Source organism: Cnephaeus nilssonii (assembly GCF_951640355.1).
Source record: "Cnephaeus nilssonii genome assembly, chromosome: 21".
Taxonomy (NCBI): domain Eukaryota; kingdom Metazoa; phylum Chordata; class Mammalia; order Chiroptera; family Vespertilionidae; genus Cnephaeus; species Cnephaeus nilssonii.
Window position 1 is genome coordinate 18,035,022 of NC_137092.1, and position 20,838 is coordinate 18,055,859.

Below are 20,838 nucleotides of genomic sequence, written 5' to 3' on the forward strand. Positions count from 1 at the left end.
GTGATACAACTTTATTTTTTCCCTGTTAAATAGGAAGTTAGCTCATGGATGGGTGGTTTCAAAACTCTCCTCCTCATCCCATCGGAGTCCCCCAGACCGGCCTGGGGTAGCAGATTAGAGAGAGGAGCAGGAAAGGGACCAGGCATATGAGTGCTTTATGCTTCGCATGGGGAGAACTATGTCTCTACAATTTGCTCGTTTCCTGCAGACTGTGCAATGTCGGGTTTGTTTGTACTGCAGGTCTGAGAACCATTGGCGTCATCACCAAACTGGACCTTATGGATGAGGGAACGGATGCCAGGGACATTCTAGAGAATAAGCTGCTGCCTCTTCGCAGGGGTAACGTACCGTGTGCCCCACAGGGATTCCTTTGATGACGTGGCAGAGAAATAATGGGCAGACCAGTGGGAGGCTTGGTTTTCATGCTGCCTCAGGTGTGAGGAATGGGCTTATGATTTAGCTATACTTTTTATGAAATAGACATATGAAAAATGATCCAAGGGGAAAACTATTCCTTAACAGGAACAAGAAAACAGAAAAAGGGAGGGGTTGGAAGGAAGCGTATAAATATTCAAAGACAGCGTAAATATATACTGTCCTCTTCTAAATCTGATTTACCTGCTATATGACAAAAATGCTAAGAAACATACTCTATTAAAAAAAGGTTTAAAAAATTGATTTGAGAGAGAGAGGAAGGGAGAGAGAGAGAGACAGAAACATTGATAAGAGAGGATCATTGATTGGCTGCCTCCTGCACACCTCCTAATGGGGATTGAGACCACAACCCAGGCATGTGCCCTGACCAGGAATCGAACCTGGGACCTCTTGGTTCATGGAATGCTCAACCACTGAGACACACCGGCCGAGCAGAAACATACTTTATTAAAATGCACAGAGCTTTTAAGGGCAAAGGACATTATTGTGTTAATGCTAAAATATTGCCATTAGCCAAATCAACCAGCCTTTGTTAAATACTGATGTCTCAAGTTGAGTTTTGTAAAGGGACCCATTCCTCAGGCCTTAATAATTTTGCCTTTTTTATTCAGCCTCTTTGAGAGCCTTGCAATCTCCCCAAAATAAACAACAAAGAGTGCCCCAAACACCATAGGTGTGTGTTCTGTTTCAGGTTACGTGGGGGTGGTGAACAGAAGCCAAAAGGACATTGATGGGAAGAAGGACATCAAGGCCGCCATGCTGGCGGAGAGGAAATTTTTTCTCTCACACCCGGCTTACAGACATATTGCCGATCGGATGGGAACCCCGCACCTACAGAAGGTCCTTAATCAGGTAAAAATAAATGTGCTTTCAAGCAACAGGAACAATTAAGGAAATATGTAAGTGACTATTGGAATTCATTTCTCTTATTTTTATATTCATTTTTTTCTTAACATAAGATATGCAGCTTAAATGATAGGAATTTAAAAAAACGAATATAAATATTTAGAGCCACATTGTTACGGTTATCTTGAATAGAATAATCCACCGTAATATTATTGAAAGAACAGTGCTCAAAGCAGAAAGACATACTTATTGAGGAACAGAGAACCAGGGGTACACATTTTTATATGTAACCTGTTGAAGGCATAAGCCAGTGACCCAGCACGGTTAGGCTGGGGCTATAGGTAGAGGCAAGAGGAAGCACCTGTCTGGGCTGTAGAACGGAGAGGAGATTCGCAGCTGACAGTACCTCCGAGCTCCACCAGGGTGGGGAGCCATGTCTCCTGAGAACATCAGGCACCCGCATAGCTCTCTACTCCTTCATTTCCACCACATTATAACTTAAGGTTTCTTTGGACAAGGTAAGTGATCTGATCATCCATCCCTGCCGGGTGTTGCTAGGCATCCTCACTGGTAACATCAGCTGCATTTGAACAGGCTACCCCAGATGGCCCCTGCGAGTAACTCTGAGCCATTTCGAGCATCGCCTCCAGCAGTGGAGGAGAGGGTCTGAGCTGCTTCTGACTACCTGTCTCTACATTCAGTCTCAACTGTGTGTATTATTTCTCCAGTGTTGAGCAATTAGAAAAACAGTGAAGCAAAGCATGGAGGCATGGAACAGACTGACATGCCTCAATGTGGGGTTGGGGGAACGAGAAGAGATAAACCAAAAAACTTATATACTTATATGCATAGCCCATAGACACGGGCAATAGGGTAGTAAAGACCTGGGGGGCTGGGTAGGGGCTGGGAGGAGGGGGAATAAAGAGAGGGGGAGAAATGAGAGATATCTGTAATACTATCAACAATTAAAAAATATATCCTATCTAATAATAGACAAATATGCAAATTGACCATACCTCCGACACACCCACAAGCCACGCCCACCATCCAATCAGAGCGAGTATGCAAATTAACCCAAACCAAGATGGCTACAGCCACAAGAGCAAGGTTTCCTAGGTAACAGAGGAAGCCAAGCTTTCCGCCTGCCCTAGCAAGGCCTAAGCCTCCACTCAAGCTACAAAGTTTCAATTATAGAAGGTAAACAAATTCAAACAAATGGCGGCAGAATGGAGCTTGAGAGAGCAGGCCAGGGTTGCCGCCGGCAACAGGGGAAGCAAAGCTTTCCTCACACCCTGGCCAGGCCCACCCGCTTAAGGCAACAAAGTTTCAATTATAACCCCAACACAAATGGCTGCCTGCCTCGGAGGGAGCCCCAGGCTTGGCTCCGCTCCAGGCTACAAAGTTTCAATTGTAGAAGGAAAATAAATCCCAGATACCAGGGCCTCGCTTGGGTTGCCAGGGGGCGTGGCCGGCCTGCAAACCACCACAGGCCCCTCACTCAGGCCGCCCCACACCCCAAGGGAACCCCCACCTGATCCAGGACACCCTTCAGGGCAAACCAGCTGGCCCCCACCCCTGCACCAGGCCTCTATCCTATCTAATAAAAGAGTAATGTGCAGATTGATCATCACTGCAACACACAGTATAGCTGCCCCCATGGGGTCAAAGATCCTGCCCCCATGTGGACACAAGATGGCCACCACAAGATGGCCAGCAGGAGAGGGCAGTTGGGAGGCACCTAGCCTGCAAGGGAGGGCAGTTGAGAAGGACCAGGCCTGCAAGGGAGGGAAGTTGAAGGTGATCAACCCTGCAGGAGAGGGCAGTTAGGGGTGACCAGGTCGGCAGAGGAGGGAAGTTGGGGGCAAACAGGCTGGCAGCAGAGTGGTTAGGGGGTGATCAGGCTGGCAGGCAGAAGCGGTTAGGGGCAATCAGGAAGGCAGGCAGGCAAGCAGTTGGGAGCCAGCAGTCCTGGATTGTGAGAGGGATGTCCGACTGCCCGTTTAGGCCCGATCCCAGTGGGATCGGGCCTAAACGGGCAGTCGGACATCCCTCGAGGGGTCCCAGATTGGAGAGGGTACAGGCCGGGCTGAGGGACAATCCCCTTCCGTGCACGAATTTCGTGCACCGGGCCTCTAGTATATATATAAAAAAGAAAAACAGCGAAGGCCAAGTTTTTGTCTCTCGAGCTAATCTTCAACTTTACGAGCTAATCTTCAACCTGTCGTATGTGTGTGTGATATTTTGTTTTGTTTTATTTAGCAACTCACCAACCACATTCGAGACACCCTGCCAAACTTCAGGAACAAACTGCAGGCCCAGATGCTCTCCATAGAACACGAAGTCGACGCCTACAAGAACTTCAAGCCCGAGGACCCCACCAGGAAGACCAAAGCCCTGCTGCAGTGAGCCCCTCTCCCTCCCCTGCTCCGCCCTGCAGTTTCTCCCTTTTGCTTTTGCCTCAGTCTATTATCCGTCAAGAAGTAGCGGTTAAGTACATGAGGCTTTGTATAGATTATACAGTGAGCCTTGAATCTTTACATTTTCTTGAAGAATAATTGTTGTCATAAATTTAACCAGTTGCTCATCCCCATGCACAATTTTATTGTGTTTTTATCACTGCATTCAGTAAATGGGTAATACCAATATGGTAACTCAGCAGGGGTGTTTTTGCCCTTAGAATGAGAAGTGGGCAGAGCTTCTGTTGGAAGTGTCACCTGGATTGTCCACCTTCCCTCAGTGTCACTTGTACTTACCTTTTGTTCCCCAATCATTTTCATATGATGTGTGTATGTGTTTTTTCAGCGGAATGAGAACCAAGGATTCAGTAGAAAAGTACTGCACATTGAAATTTCTTTATCCTTGTCCTTAATGATTTTAATTAACCCTCTGAACATGCAAACATGAAAACTGCCAAGTATCTTTTTATTCCTTCACGATCTTCCCATCTTATCTCTGGTTACTAGGTTTATCCCTGTGGGGCCTTGGGATAGGATTGTGGCGTTGTTAGCGAATGACCAGCTCCTTGTGTCTGTTACCCCGACTCCCTCTCCTGGTCCCTTCCAGCCTCATCTGTCCTTTTATCCCTGTTCTGTAACTTGCCTCAGGGTCCTCTCAACTAGAAGACACCCTCCCACCCCCACCCCCACCCCCACCCCATCCACCTGTATTCCAGGACATATGAAGTCCATCTCCAAAGATAATGCTTGCCATCTCTTTTTTTTTTTTTCTTTTAAAGATTTTTAGAGAGAAGAAGGAAGAGGGAAGGGAAAGGGAAAGAGAAACATTGATGTGAGAGTGAAACATTGATTGGCTGCCTCCAACTTGGGCATGTGCCCTGACCAGGAATCAAACTACCAACTTTTTGGTGCACGAGAGGATGCCCAACCAACTGAGCCATATTGGCCAGGGTGATGCTCGCCACCTCTTATTGGCCCCCTTTTCCCTCTGCAGTCTTGCAATCAAAATATCCTTAATTTGGTTTAAAATGCATAATATAATTCCTTACTTTGTGGGGGGATTTCTAAGTGCTCAAGTTATTTAGGTAGCATTTTATATGCTCATCTTATCCATTTAAAGAGGAAATAAATTTTTCTTGGATTCACCTCTTTCCTAGTTCATTTTTTTTTCTTTTTATTCTTGGCTTTGGTTAAGCACCTATAAAAACTCTTCAAGTTACAGAGAAATGAAAGCTATTTCTGTGTTGGTCCTAGGTCTTCATCTTTTATTTAAAAACTAGAGGCCTGGTGCATGAATTTGTGCACATTGAAAGGAAATTAATTAAAAGAAGTATTTTAGAGGCCAGAGAGGTTGGCCGGTTTGGGGAGGGATCATGGAGGGCTCCAGGGTGTGTCCAACCTACTTTGCCTAGTCTCCATTGGCCAGACCCCAGCAGCAAGCTAACCTACCAGTTGGAGCGTCTGCCCCCTGGTGGTCAGTGCGCAACTGGTTGAGTGGTCAGACATTTAGCATATTAGGCTTTTACATATATAGATGTTTTTATTAATTTCAGAGAGGAAAGGAGAGGGAGAGAGAGAAACATCAATTATGAGAGAGAATCATTGATTGGCTGTCTTCCTATACGCCCCCTATTAGGGGTCGAGCGTGCAATCCAAGCATGTGCCCTTTCTGGGAATCGAACCGTGACCTCCTGGTTCATAGGTTGAAGCTCAACCACTGAGCCACGCTGGCCGGGCTAGGTCATCATCTTAATATCCAACCAAAACTATTGTCCTTGTGAAGACTGGGTCTTGCCTCTGTGACTCCATTGGATTCAGATTACAGACTTTTCCACAGTTAGATCTTTCCCTGGTAGATGAGTGATTCAGTTCCTTCCTTTGTTGCCCCACCCACTCTTCCTTCTTTCTTTCGTTCCTCCCTTTCTGCCCGTCTTCCTTCCTCTCATCTCTGTATATTCTGCTTGGCATCTGGATCTGGGGATTTAACAGTGGATAAGATTTTTGGCCTCAAGAAGAGGCCACAGTAGAGCAGATGAAACAAACATATAGGAAACTAATCTGATAAATGTGATATCTCTGGTAAGTATAAAATATTAATGGAGCCTAGACGAGGAAGCAGAAGTAGTTACATGGAGCAAAGGTGTGAGTTCCCAGAGAAAGCGAAGGTGAATGAGACCCTGAAGAAGGGAGGAGTCTGTCAGGTGGGAGAAGGAGGTCGAGGATAGTGTGGACTTGGGTGTTCCGTATGCTGGCTGCAGTGGCAGGACAGGGAAAGAATGGCAGGACATACATTTTCTAAAATTTCCCACTGTTTCAGCATGTGTCATACATTTATTATACCCTTCTAGGTGTTTAAAGAATTAGATTAGCATTAGCATACGTGTGGATATAGCTATAGCTACATCTAATTATATTCTAGATGTTCCTGGCTTAATAATTTGCAGTTACTTTTCATTTATCCATGATTTTGATAAAAGATGCTGCAAGTATTAGATGGTTTGTATTTTTTTTTCCTATTAGATTTTGAATTTGAAAGTAATTCCAGCATGATAAAATTAGAGTTTCTAAATCCAGTCGTCACCAATGCACATGATCATTTTCTCTGATGCTGGGGGTGGGGAAGAGAGCTGCTTGGGAAGGGGAGTCAGCTAGAGCCACTGGAACACCTGGTGTGATGTCGTAGGAGCTGTGGCTTGTGTGTTCTCTGTAAAGATTTATCGCTTAACTTGAACTCAAGTATTTTAAAATGGCATTCTATGACTGCAATGAAATGGACAGAATGCATTGAATGGCACAGATATTTAGAATACATTTTAATTAAATGTCTAAAATAAATGGAAAAAATGTGTATTTCAGATCATTACATTTTGAGTGCGGAGCAAAGTGCAATGCTAATTCTGCCAGTAGGTGCCACTAAGAACACCAGGAAAAGGTTTCTAGGCGATAACCACAGTAAATTGAAATGAGAAATGCAGAGTCTGGTTACTTCAACTGGAATTAATTTCTCTCTCACAATTGCAGGATGGTTCAGCAATTTGCCGTGGACTTTGAGAAGAGAATTGAAGGCTCAGGGGATCAAGTAGATACCCTGGAGCTCTCAGGGGGTGCGAAAATCAATCGCATTTTCCATGAACGCTTTCCTTTTGAGATAGTAAAGGTTTGTACCAAACGTTGCTTTCCCCTGTTGGTTTCACTTCATTTCCATAGTCTGTTCTACATAACTTCATAAAATGTTACGGGGGTGGTATGGGACTAAGGTAGTTCTTGGAACGAAAGCCTTCATAATCAGGTAATGAAATTTAGGAGAGAAATAGTTTCTTACTGATGGTTCCAATTTTATTCAATGAGATTTCAAATTATTTCAACAAATACTAATTGAGTGCCTATGACATTGATTTATTGTCTAATTAATTTAAACGTATTTCTTGAGCACCTATTCTAGGTGCCAGTGATTGGGACAGAAACACTGTCTGGTGGGGGAAATAGACAAAGTTAAAGAGATCTCAAGTATGATCATGTAAGAGAGAGAGAGAGAGAGAGAGGAGGGGGGAGCCACTTTTGATGGCACATTCAGGCAAGGTGTCTCTGAGTAGGGGACATTGAAAACATGAGCACAATGGTGTGAAGAGGCCAGCTGTGAAGATGGAAGGTGGGGGAGGAAGAGGGTCATTCAAGATAAGCAGCCCAGGACAGGGCCCTAAAGGGAGCACCTGTGGCAGGTAAAGAGCAGATGGGGCTGACCAAGGGAAGGGCGTAGGAAATGAATTCCGAGGAAGAAAGTGCCCAGTTAGGATGGATGGATTGGTGACTTGGGAAGTAGGGTCCACAGGGCTCGGACTGAATCTGGGGGATGCAAGAAAGAGAACATTCAAGATGACTCCCGAGGTTTCGGCTCGCACAGCTGCGCATGTTGGTGCCCATGAGATGAGGAAAACGGGCAGAGCCGAGCTTGTGTGTAAGCGTGAATCCTGTTCCGGGCAAGGCGCTCAGGAGGCAGCTAAGTGGTTCAGGGACTGGGTGGCTTGCCGCACTACAGAGGCGGGTGCTTATGTCCCGGTGTGGGAGGCAGATGGGTAAACAGAGCGTTTCATTAAAACGTGCTAAGGACAGTGGTGACCTTCAGCACAGGGTGCTATGGAAACAGCCCACAGACAGGAACCCCTGCCCAGAGCTCAGGGAGCCCGGCCTTCGCCCGAGTTTGGAAGGATGAGCAGCTAGTCAAGCGGGAGGAGGTGAGGGAGGGGAAGAGTTTTCCAGACAGAAAGGGAGGCCTGGTGAAGGCTGAGCTGCGCAGCCACAGGGTGAGGGGAGGGAACAAAGCAATTCACTGTTGTGTGGCACCAAGTGCGCGGGGAAATGGAGAGGCCAGATGTCAGGAGGGAGGCCGAACCACATGCTCTCTGGATGCCCTTCCCGGTCTAAGCTCCATGCTGCTCTGGTCGTACTCCCCCATCAATTCCAGGTCCCTAGACCTTCCGGGAAATCTCCGTACAGCAATCTGCCCTGTGTTGGATTGGCAAAATATGATGTATTTCCTCTTATGAAGAGGCCTTGAGCTCAGGTGGTTAAAATGGCCAGGGAGGAAAGACAGCCATTGTCCATCTCAGCACAGCCCGACCGCGATCACAGGTCCGGTGACAGACACCCTTATTCCTGCATTCATCTGTGAGGACATTTCCTACATTTAGCAAGAGAATGAAAAATTACAGATTTCAAACGAGTGGCCAGATTTATGCCCAGAAGGCACCCTTGATACACGGCACTCCTATGTAAAACGGAGTTGGAATCTGCTGCACTAGAAATCAGACCCCCAGAAGCCCCTCATGTGCTCTGTTGCCTTGAACTTCATATAAACATGTTTTGGCCATCTGGGTTTAAGTTAGGGAAGACATGAGCATCCACTTATTAACAATGAAGCCAAGCTATTCTCCTTCTTTAATATTCAATAGTATTATTAGTCAACGGAATTAAGTGTCCTAACTGTGGCTCATCTTGCATCTGCAGATGGAGTTCAACGAGAAGGAATTGCGAAGAGAAATAAGCTACGCCATCAAAAACATACATGGCATCAGGCAAGTGACCCCCATTTCCCCTGCCTTCCGCCCCGGCTGCGAGAAGAAGGAGGAGGTCTATAAACGGCTAGCGAAGTAGCCTTTTCACCATCTGAGCCGAGCAGAACACGGAGGTGGGAGGAAGAAGTAGGAAATCCTGGTTTGGGTTCAATGGTTAATTCCCGGGATCGTCCTTCTCGGTCTTTTTCAATTAGAAAAACAGAAACACGTCTGCACTCGCAGCCCTGCGAGCGCGACCCGGGACCCTTGTTCTCCAGAGCCTGCCTCGCAGGGAGGGAGGCCTGGCGTGCTCATAAGTCATCGTTGCTTACCCGGAGACAGGGCAGATTGCTTTTGGCTGGAGTTGTGGAGCCAGATTGGGAAAGATTAATGAAGGTGGTAACTTTCGAGTCGAACCTTGTCTGTTTAGAGGACAAGAATGATTTCAGCTGGCAAAGGAGTGCTGTGTGTGTCTGCATCTGTCTGTGTGATGTCTCCCTCTCTCTCTCTGTGTGTGTGTGTGTGTGTGTGTGTGTGTGTGTGTGTGTGTATGGGATAGGGAGCAATGCAGTGAGACATGAGAGGATGGAGCGTGTTGGGGCTGGAGGATGAAAGGGCTTCAAGTGCAGGGACCAGTGCTGGGCGGAGGGGGTGACGTGCAGCCTGTGTCCATGGAGCCGGGGTCGCACACGTCCACAGCAGTTAGGAACGTAGACCGGAGAGCAGAGGACGCGAGGCTGGGAGTGGCCTTGGTGCCTGAACTTAAACTTGTGTAACGTGGGATTATGTGCATTTACTTTCTTTAAAGAGCTAAGATAGAGGAAAAAAAGACTTTAACACACACATTTCTGGAGTTCATGTCCAGGAGGCTAACAAAATGTAATGGATCATATGTTAAATTGAGATGTCCTGAAGTCAGGCTGGCTGATAAAACTTAGGCCGCCCACTTCCTGGATTCTCCCATAGGCGGGAAGCGCCCCCTGTCTATAGGCAGTGGTATCTCAGCCTTAACAGAGCGTGCTGCGTGCGCCCACGTGCCGTGCGCCCACGTGCCGTGCGCCCACGTGCCGTGCGCCCACGTGCCGTGCGCCCACGTGCCGTGCGCCCACGTGCCGTGCGCCCACGTGCCGTGCGCCCACGTGCCGTGCGCCCACGTGCCGTGCGCCCACGTGCCGTGCCCACACACACGGCCCAGTGGAGACTACTTGGGGAACGGAACCTGAGCGGGCAAAGCCTGACCGTGAGTGTGAATGTGCTGAGTGATTTTCCAAAGGAGTTGTGACATTTGAATTAGCTGTTGCTTTAAAATGGAGACAAGTCTCTGCAAGTCTCAACTAGTGCGAGTCCATAGCGTTCACCAAGTGAAAAAGGGGGAACGTCTATAACCAAACCCAGCCTCTCGCCGCCGCAGGCTGCCCGCGCGGTCCCGGTGCGGGCCGGCCCTCTCCCTGCCGGCCTGAGTGCCTCTGCTGTGGAGCGGGGCCGTGCTCCTTAGCGGGCGCAGCTCGTGTTTCAACGTGCCTGTCAGGTCACAGATTTTGGGTCACAAAATATTTTTACTTCGTACTTCACTTGGCTTTTAAAACTCCTTACGAGTAACATTTTTGTGGACTGTAACTGCCAAAGCTCAGCGATTCAGTGTTGTAGGTTTCTGATGTCGGTGCTTAGCAACAGAAGAGATGGGTGGTTGCGATGATTCTGGAGTTAATTTGCTAGAAGATGGTGCAGCCCTGTGTGTAAGACATCCTAACGGCATGCCTCTCTAGGCCCTGAAGTACACGCATGGGAAGTGGTGCTCCCAGTTGATTCTGTTAGATCCTCAAGTAACAGAAACTCCCTTGCCCCGGAGGACCGGATGGCTCCTTCTCCGTCTGCAAGTGCTGAGAACCGGTGCTGAGCAGGCGAGGGAGCCGGTCCTTGTGGACAAACACACGCAGCGCGATCGTGACACTTGCTGCCCGTGTAGCCGGGGGACTAAGCACGTGCTCCGATCACTGCCGCGAGTCGGATGTGGGGGTTCGAGGAGGGAGGCCTGGGGGGCAGGAGGACTGGGCAGGCGCTGCGGGACGTGGACTTTCGATCCGGGCTGTGCAGTGCGGGCGGGTGTGGACGGCTGACAGGGCGGGGATTCCGGAGTGAACGTCACAGACGAAGGCAGAGACATAAACATAAACATAAACATAAACATAAACATAAACATAAACGAAGAGTGTGTGTTTGTGGACAGGCAGGTGGCCCGGTGTGGTGGGGACACAGGGCGCACGGGAGGAAGGAGGAAATAAAAGGAAGGGTAGGGTCAGAGGGGGACATTCGTTATGTTAGGCTGGACAGTGTGGATTTTACTCGGTATCCGAGGTGGAGAATTACACTTCCAACCTGGTGTGATCGCCGCAGCTAGCCACAGAGGTGAACAGAGGGTCGATGGTGAGGAGGGATGTAGCGTACAGCTGGTTAAGGGAGTGTTAAAGCAGTTTCCCGAAGGAGACTGGTCGAGTTGAGTGTTGCAGGGAGAGGTGAGAAGAGGAAGGGAAGCGGGTTTAGGAATCCAGGGAGTCAGGAGCTGCCGGTCTTTGGGGAGGGCGGGCGCCCAGGGTCCAGGTCCCTCACGGACTCTGTTTAAATATGAAGAATCGCTTTCCATGAAGCGCACACACGGCGGCTTTCCCGGGCTCCTGCGCAGCACAGGAAGAGCATTGTTCCGATTCCAATTTGAATGGATTCTAGCCAAATGAAAAAGGCACTTGCTATTTCGTTATTGTTTGTTTTTTATTGTGTGTAAACTCACCATTTCAACATCCTGGGGCCCAGGCGAGTTCTACTTCACTGCTTTCTTTTCCCTCCCCTTCCCCCCGACCTCAGACGGGGACCCACTGCACTTGCTAGAGCGAAATTTCTCAGTGGTGTCAACTGTTTCAGGGCTCAAAAGTGAGGGCCTTTTCCTGCTTCATGGAGGGCAAGAGAGGGTTGCTTTTGGAATACTTTAGAGAGAGAAATGTCCATTGAGAGCACCATTTCCATTGTAGCATTCCTTTCTATTGCTGTGAGACTGTGAAATGAGACAAATTAATGAGAAGGCCAGATGATATGCCATATAAACACTTTGGGATCTATTTTTAGGTAATATTAATCATCTATAGAGCAGAATGTATTATGAAATATTAGTATTAAAGTTATTACAAATGATACTGTGGCTAGAATAAATCACTCGGTAACTTTTAAACTAGGTATTCACGCTTTCTTTAAGTGGCCTGTCAATCAAAACGAGTACTGGATATTACTACTCATTTTTTTTAAAAAATCTAACATGCGGCTCTCTTTCTCACACTCAGGACAGGGCTGTTTACTCCAGACATGGCGTTTGAAGCAATAGTCAAAAAACAAATTGTGAAGCTGAAAGGGCCTTCCTTGAAGAGTGTAGATCTGGTAATGCAAGAATTAATCAACACCGTCAAGAAGTGTACCAAAAAAGTAAGCTTGAATTACTGACCTTTCCAACGAGTTCCTGCTTGGTTTACCCCTCTTTCCCACCCTGCCGCATGCCTCCCTTTGCCTGACTCCCTCCCCTCCTTTGTTAGAGAAGGTGGTGTGTTTGCTCAAGGGGAAGGTTGTGAAAAGTACTGAGTGGGGACTCGATCTCCTGATAGACGGCATATTGCCTTCTATCATCCATTCCACATAGGTTGCTTAAGCAGGTCAACATCACGTTGGAAGAACAAGGTGAATGCCCAAAACTAATTTTCCTTTGGTCTATAGATGAGGGTAATTGTTAGGGGAAGGGAATCATTGATATTGTGTATATCGGCAAGGAAAGTTTCCTGAATTTACATGAATTCCACTTGAACCTGGACATTCTGGGAAGGGGCAGGGTGGTCTAAGAGCTTAGCCTTGGGAACCTCGATTCAAATCCTGGCTTCACCTCTGTGTGACCTTGAATCCCTAGAGGTTTATAATTTCTCTGAAATGGGGATGATGATAGTAAATATAATACATCCTCAGTGCAGATTAAACAAGATGATGCCTGAGAACCACAGGGCCCTTAATGCATTAACTACAGTAACTGCTCAGTCAATGGTGGCTAATCTGTCAATGGCCATTACTACCTGTAACACCTATTGAACCGGGGGACTCCTCACTGAGGAACTTGGCAGACGTGTGCTGGATTCCACCCGTTCTATGGGGACAGGAAAGGAGGGCCCTGTACTGGGAAATGCAGGAAGGGGGTTAGTGATGATGTTTGGGGCAGGTAGACCCGACCCCATTACCATTAGCACTGGTATTCGATCATTTCTTGAAAGAACAGATACTTCTAGTTTGTCAGTTTCGTTGCTTTCCCCTTTCCATATGGTACTATGAGTAACCTCTCTGGAAATCCAGTGGGGAGCAGGAGAAAGAATGAGAGAGGCAGATAATGTGAATGAAGATGAATTTTGGTCCCCAGTGACTGGCAGAACAACTCAGAAGAAGAAGAGACGTAAGCGGTGAAAGAGGAAAGCAGGCTGAAGTCTTAGACATCAGGGCAAAAAAAGCAAAGGCGTTCCGTGGCCAGTGTGGGGTCCAGAAGAGGCTCCGGAGCTGCAGAGCGGCTCTGGGCCTCTCCAGTTCTTCCACCAGGCTCCTTCCAGCCTAGTCTCTGTTCTCCAAAATAAGCCATAGAAGCAAAGGGATTGAGGAAAGGGAAAACATGCACCTGGGGGAGAAAAAACAGTCTACACCAGCTCTCCATTTGGGAACCTGAAGCCAGTTAATAAATAATACTCCCCGTCCCCTGTCCTTGCCTACCCCTCAAAATGCACGTAGTCTTGTCTCCTGAGCAGTTAAAGCTCTCTTCATTGGCCTCCTCTTCACGGACTTAGGGAGTTAACCAAGGCTGTGTTCTCCATCAGCCACCCAGCCTGTCTCCCTCAGCACAGAGGTCTTCAGCCAAAGGCTCTTCCGGGTGCCCAGGCAATGCTGCCCCACCAGCTAAGCTGGCCTCTTTCTGAGGGCCCCTGGTGTTGCATCCATCCTCAAACCTGTTTAGCTAGTTGTAGTTCTTCTATAAACTATAGTTTAAATGAAGAGTAAGTAAAGTGATCAGATGCGGGGAAAAAAACGAGTTTTGTTTCTCTGAAAACTCAGCTTTGGAGAAACGTGATAAACGATTAGCTACGTAAGCTTTGCCATCGCCTGGGTGTAGGTGGGACATGGTTAAAAGACATGGGGGAGTCATACAGACCTAGATGGGCTCTGCCTTCGGCTTCTCCCTCCGCTTTGAAGAAAGCAAACTTGTAGATAACGGATGTGGTTTTGGGAGACAGAAGACGCATAGCTCCTCTCAGCAGATCCATATGCTGGGAACGGGCCTTGGCCTTACATCAGAAGGTTGGCACATGTGTGCACATTTATGTTTTGAGTTATAGAAAGTGTTTATGGTATGTATGAATCATTTTTTTTTATCATTTCCCATTGCATCCAATTTACTGGAAAAGCAGCAGTCAGTCCTGATGGCATGGGATGAGACAGCTTGTTCTGGACACTTGGTTTCTGTCCTTCGCTGTCCACCCTTTGAACCGCTCTTTCCATTATGCTCTCTGGATCGGTGGTGATTGTGTATTTGTACTGTCTTCTCAAAATATTTTACAGTTTGCCTTAAATGAAACCTCACTTTTTCCCCGCGATTACTGTTTACCCTACAGCTCTCTTCACTGAAGAGCATTTATTGGCCTAAACTCAAAGGATCTAGGGCCCAGATCATTTGTCATTTGCCTACTTCTTGTGTGGCTTCCAAAGATTGTGCATTAACTTTCCTGTAAAGTCTCCCATAACGTCCTTTGGCCACTGTTTTCTTCCAACCTATCCGTCTCCTCCTGGTTTTATTTTCTTTCCTGACCATTGTTATCAGTCTGTGTCCATTCAGAAGAGAGTTGAAACCAGAGCATGATTTTTAAAAAATACATATTTTTATTGATTTCAGAGAGGAAGGGAGAGGGAGAGATAGAAGCATTAATGATGAGAGAGAAGCGTTGATCGGCTGCCTCCTGCATGCTCCCTCCTGGGGATAGAGCCCACAACCCCGGGCTGGAATCGAACTCGGGACCCTTCAGTCGGCAGTCCGATGCGCTATCCACTGAGCAAAATCAGCTAGGGCGACCACACCGTGATTTGATAACGAAAACCAAAACCTATCTACTGCCCTATTCCTCTCCTTTTCTTCATGGCCAACCTTCTTTGGAAAAAAAGTAGTTTATGCTTACTCTCTTTACTCCCTCATCTCCAGTTAGTTCCTTAACCTTCTGAAATTTGACTTCCACCCTCCTACCACTCTGCTGAAATAATTATGGCACGGGCATCCAGAGACTGATTGTCAGATCTAATGATATCCTTATCCCTGACTCTGTGGGCCACTCTCTTTTTGAAGCTGACCCCTCTTTCTTCCATGGGTTCTCTTCCATCTCCTTTAAGAGCTCATCCACTGTGGCCTGCCTCTGCACACTGACGTCCTGTGGAACTGACTCCTGGTTTCCTTCTGTCACCGTCCTTCCTCCTGACAGAGCACGTCTCCCACAGCCCAGCTGTCACATAAAATAGTCTCGATTCCCAAATCTGTACTTCAGCTTGAGCCTCTTTCCTGAGGCTGTCTACTCTACAGACTACTGCAACTGCTCTCTTTTCTTAAGACGCCGAGCAGTTTTTCTTAAAAAACTAAATTAGCCCACTGGCCACCTACCTGATCTTTCTACCCGTCTGGCCATCCTCAAACTCATCCTCCCATAGCCGTCAAAGTAGCCCTCTACGACACGGACATCTATTCTCCCCGTTGTCTCAGTATTTACTCATTGGCTCCTCATACCTTGAGAGAGTTCCATTCATTCACGGTTGTGCGTAGTTTTGCCCTCTGGTCTCTAAATACTTCTCCAGCCACACGTGTTGTCGCTGTCTGCTAGCTCCAGTCATTCTGAGGGGTTTGCATGCTCCGGAAATGTTTTTATGCCCTTAGCATTTGCACACGTGGTTCTCTTTGTTTAGAATGTCTCTTTTCCCTGCCTGTCTTCACCTGCCCTCTCCTCTCATTTTTTAAGATCCAGTTCAATCATTGTCTTTCCCCCCAAAATCTTCCTGTGGGTCATCTGTGAGCCCTCTCCTGGTCCCCATCCTTACTCGCATTTCAGGGCCTCCAATGGTGCCCGGTGTTCACGTCATCACAGCAATAATGACACTGCGTTGTCACTTGTGTGTCATTTCTTTGCTTGGGTGAATGCCTTTTCTTGCTGATTATAAGTGCCTTTTATTTATTTTAATTTTTAAATTTTTCATTGAGTTTATTGGGGTGACATTGGTTAATGAAATTATATGTTTTAGGTGTGCAATTCTATAAAACATTATCTGTATATTGTATTGTGTATTTACCACCCCAAGTCAAGTCTCCTTCCATCACCATTTTCCCCCCCTTATCCTCTCCCACCTCTCCCACCTCTCCCACCCCGCTCTCCCTCTGGTAATCGCCATACTATGAGTTTGTGTGTATGAGTTTTTCTTTTATAAGTACCTTTTTAAAAGAGCTGTATCTTTTATCTTCTTATCCCTGGCACCTATCCTAATGACTAACTGTACATAAGAGGCCTTCTACAAATACTAACAATTTAGATGTTCAAAGGAGAACCTGCTGCTTAAAGAAACCTGTGCTTTGTTTTTAAAGAATATTTTTTATCATTCTTTTTAAAATTAAAATTTGGACAGGTTTTCTTTCAAATACCTATTCTTTGCCATGTTCCTCATTTTGATGTTCTTGTTGTTTGGCCTTATTATATCTATCTTCAAGTTCTTTTACTTCGGAACTGGTCTTACCAAAATCTTTTGCAAAGCAAAATAATTCCAATTAAAGTTGAATATGCCAGGACTTTTATTACTTGACTCCTTTGCACATGAGCCACAGAAAGGTGACCATACAATTTATCATCTAACACAGTTCAGTTCTGAAATTGAAAGGGGAGCTATTAACACTTTCCCTGGAATAATAGGAGTGAACTAAGACTCACCTGGTCAGTCTAACGTATAGTTGCTCTAGCTGTATTGTGACTTTATATGTAAAACAACAGTATTTTCATTTTCAGGTCCTCATGGTGCATGACTTATGTGTAAAATATTTAATTTCTCTTTCTTAAGCCACGTAAGCAAACATCAGTGGAAAACATGGGAATTATGTGTTCAAATAACAAAGCACAGAGCTAGATTCTAACCTGCACTTCCTCTGCGCTGTTCCTCACTGTTGTCTCTGGGAGGATAGGGCAGGCACATTCGAGCTTTATGAGCTGTCTGGCTTCCCTCCAGGAACATCTCCACTTTGGGCTTTGCTGGGCATCTGCTTCCAGCTGCTTTTCTTACCTCCTCTCCTCTAGAGCATCATCACAGGGTGCTAAGGTTCTTTTCAGGAAATATAGAGAGGAACATCTTGTTTTTTCAACCACACTTTAGCAACTGTGCCATTTATTGGCCTCTTGGGAAACCACATTCTTGGATCTCCATCAGACCAATTAATTGATTTTTTTTTTCACTGCTGAGAAAAAAGAAAAAAAGCTTTGCAAGGAAATAAGAAAGATACCTTAGTTGTTTGTTAGAAATACAGAGAAAGTTTTCATTAAAAAGGTCTGTGAGAAGAGATGCTGGGTTTTGTGGCATGTTAGGTGAGTAAATATCTGGCCTGAATATCCACCACTAAACGTTGACTCCGAAGTCTTGGCCGTGGCTTTCGAAGGCCTCCAATGACTTGTCCCTTTCCATCTCTGAACTCCTCCCACTCTCCCCTCCCCTCCCTTCCGTCCACTCCAGCTACGCTGGGTTCCTTGTTTCTTCAACAGGTCAAGGGGACATGATAACAGGTCTTTGCACTTCTCATTCCCAGGATGGGAAATCCTCTGCCTCAAGATACCTGCACAGCTCACACCCCTGCTTCCTTCCAGTTTCTGCTCAAATGCCACCCAATCAAAGTATTTCTCTGACTCTTCTATTTACTCTTCAAGACACATTTACTTACCAAACTTTGTTTTCCTTTGTGGCACACATGACCACATGAGTTATACAATATATGCCTATTGTTGTTTTGGTGATGGTGGAGGAGGACAATTCAGAGACTTGAGAGTGTAAGCTCCATAACTTAGCAACTTGGGTTGCTAAGCTAATCACTCTATTTCCAGCCCCTTAAACAGCCAGGTTTTCAACAATAACCATTGAATGAATAATCCAAAGAATAAGCGAATCACATCTCATTGACTTGGCAGGTGATGATTGTCTGAAGCCGCCACTTGGTTAACTTCCCATGAAAGGTTGTAGGATGAAAGAGAAGAGTGACACAGCACCCTGTTCAGATAGGGTTTTCTCTTAGGTCCGGATAGATCTACTGTGGTTTTGACTCTGTGTAACAAAGACTGGCATTTCACCTCCTCTAACAGCTGCCCAGTCACACAGATGGGGTTGTACTCTGTGTATAGTAGATGCTTCGAATAATAGGTCATGGTACTCAGGTTTCAAATCAGGCTGATTATTAAAGTAAAAACCTTTTATTGGGTATTATAGGGAATTCAAGCCTGGGATTTGGCTTTTAAGGGGTGGGAACAGCACCTTTTTGATGTTGGTGTTGCCTGTTTTTTAAACCCTTTAAAAAAATTGAGATGTAATTGGCATGTAGCACTATATTAGTTTTAGATGTATAACAATAATAATTTGATATTTAAATACATCATAAAATGATCCTCACAATAGGTCTAGTTAAGATTCATCACCACACATAGTTACAAAACATTTTTATTCTTGAGATGAGAAATTTTAGGACCTTTTCTCTTAGCAACTTTTATATGTACCATACAGTATTATTAACTACTAGAGGCCCAGTGCACGAATTCGTGCACATTGAAAGGAAATTAATTAGAAGAAATCCTATCTAATAAAAGAGTAATATGCAAATTGACCCTCACTCCAACACACAAGATGGCTGCCCCCATGTGGACACAAGATGGCTGCCACAAGATGGCCAGCAGGGGAGGGCAGTTGGGAGGGACCAGGCCTGCAAGGGAGGGCAGTTGGGGGAAATCAAGCCTGCAGGGGAGGGCAGTTAGGAGTGACCAGGCCAGCAGAGAAGGGAAGTTGGGGGCGACCGGGCCTGCAGGAAAGGGCAGTTGGGGGCACCCAGGCCTGCAGGGGAGGGCAGTTAGGGGCAATCAGGCTGGCAGGGGAGCAGTTAGGCATCAATCAGGCTGGTGTGCAGGGTTGTGGTTAGGGGGTGATCAGGCTGGCAGGCAGAAGAAGTTAGGGGCAATCAGGAAGACAGGCAGGTGAGCAGTTGGGAGCCAGCAGTCCTGGATTGTAAGAGGGATGTCCGACTGGATCGGGCCTAAACGGGCAGTCGGACATCCCTCGAGGGATCCCAGATTGGAGAGGGTGCAGGCTGGGCTGAGGGACACACACACCCGTGCACGAATTTCGTGCACTGGGCCTCTAGTATTTTAATATTGTTATTTGCCCTTTCTCTATAATAGAAGTGTCAACCAAATTCACGATTGACAATGACAGATTGAAACACACTTGTGTGATTGGTGCCAGTGAGAGCTTTTTATGTATTGTGCATGCATGAATCAACTTAGCCTTTTATATATATAGAATAAACTTGCTTAATTAGACCTGCTTTCTAATTTAGCTAAACTTTTTCCAGCTCAGTGAAGCACCCCAACTTCTCTTTCAGGTTATTGTCAGCAACACAGCAGTAAATATCAACACGAAGCAGATTATTATTGTAGATCACGCAGGGAAAACAAAGGGTAAAATATTTAACTGCAGCAGTGTTTGACTATATTCTGTGCACTGAGAAAACCTGAAGTCATTTTCAAGGTCCACCATTTCTTACTTCTTTTCAGTCGGGTCAAGTTTCTAAGCTTTCTAAATCTCCATTTTCTGGCTAATGAAAAGAAAATAGGATTCCATTGAGTCTTCTATCTACCTACTCCATGACTTCTGTGAGGATCAGAGATGAGGCAGGGGAAAACGCTTCATAGACATTTGGTTAAAGTGTAAAATGTTTCCATCTGGCTATAAAACAAGTCGTGTTACTGGCCTGAAGAAACTCCAAGGAGGCTAGTCGCTGGGGGCAGAAGCTGGGCATTGCTATGTGACATCATTACCCGGCACCCACAGCCATCGTTTCTGGGCTGGGCTGGGTTGTGGGCTGCATATTGTGCCATGGGTCTCGGCAGCATCGGCTGCAATTTAGTAGGGTGTCACTCTGGGGTGGAGGTGGGGCCTGTATTCCACTTGGGGGAAGCCGAGTGTTGCTTTGTGGGCGCCAGGTCCCAGTGCCGTTTCTCTGCAAATGGCCAGTGTGCGTCACAGCAGCTCCTGTGTTGAGCGTCTGCCCCCTGGTGGTCAGTGCATGTCATAGCGACTGGTCGGATGGTCAGATACTTAGCATGTTAGTCTTTTATATATATAGTCGTCATAGTGTATATTACATCCCTAGGATTTATTTATTTTGTAACTGGAAGCTTGTATCTTTGACTCCCTTTACCCATTTGCCCACCCCAACCCTTCCTGGACTCTGGTAACCACCAATAAACTGTTCTCTGTATCTGTGAGCTTGGTCTTTCTGTCTGTTTCTGATTTATAAGTAAGATCATACAGTATTTGTCTTTTCTCTGTCTGACTTATTTCACTTAACATATTGTCCTCAAGGCCCATCCATATTGTGGGAAATGGCAAGATTTTCTTCTTTTTATGGCTCATATTCCAGTAATCTCATCTTTTAATCCAACAAATCATTAAAGGATTTATGATCTTTGTAATTAATTCTTAATTTATAATTTACTGTTACCCCTACTTTTCCTCTTTCTGTTTTGATTTTTCTTTTTAACCACTCATTAATACGTTTATCCAGAGATAAACTTGGAAATAGATGAAAACCTGTTTATTATTTTTGGGTATTATTTTGATATAGTGTCACCCCCACTCTGACCTCTTGTTTGGGTACTTTCTGAATTACTTAGCAAGGTTATGTCTCTTCTGAATACCTTTTAGTTTTACTTAGCCCC

At 46.1% G+C, this 20,838-nt stretch overlaps 1 protein-coding gene across 10 annotated transcripts in view; it reads left to right on the forward strand.

Annotated features, from left to right (window-relative positions):
* The window catches only part of DNM3 (dynamin 3), a 373,749-nt gene that overhangs the window by 105,914 nt on the left and 246,997 nt on the right, over positions 1-20,838 (forward strand). For all 10 annotated transcript variants that reach the window (XM_079761529.1, XM_079761527.1, XM_079761525.1 and 7 more), the window contains 6 exons: positions 241-339; positions 1,127-1,287; positions 3,541-3,683; positions 6,759-6,894; positions 8,742-8,809; positions 12,118-12,256. In XM_079761529.1, coding sequence (XP_079617655.1) covers positions 241-339; positions 1,127-1,287; positions 3,541-3,683; positions 6,759-6,894; positions 8,742-8,809; positions 12,118-12,256 — 746 coding nt within the window. The remainder of the gene's footprint in view (positions 1-240; positions 340-1,126; positions 1,288-3,540; positions 3,684-6,758; positions 6,895-8,741; positions 8,810-12,117; positions 12,257-20,838) is intronic.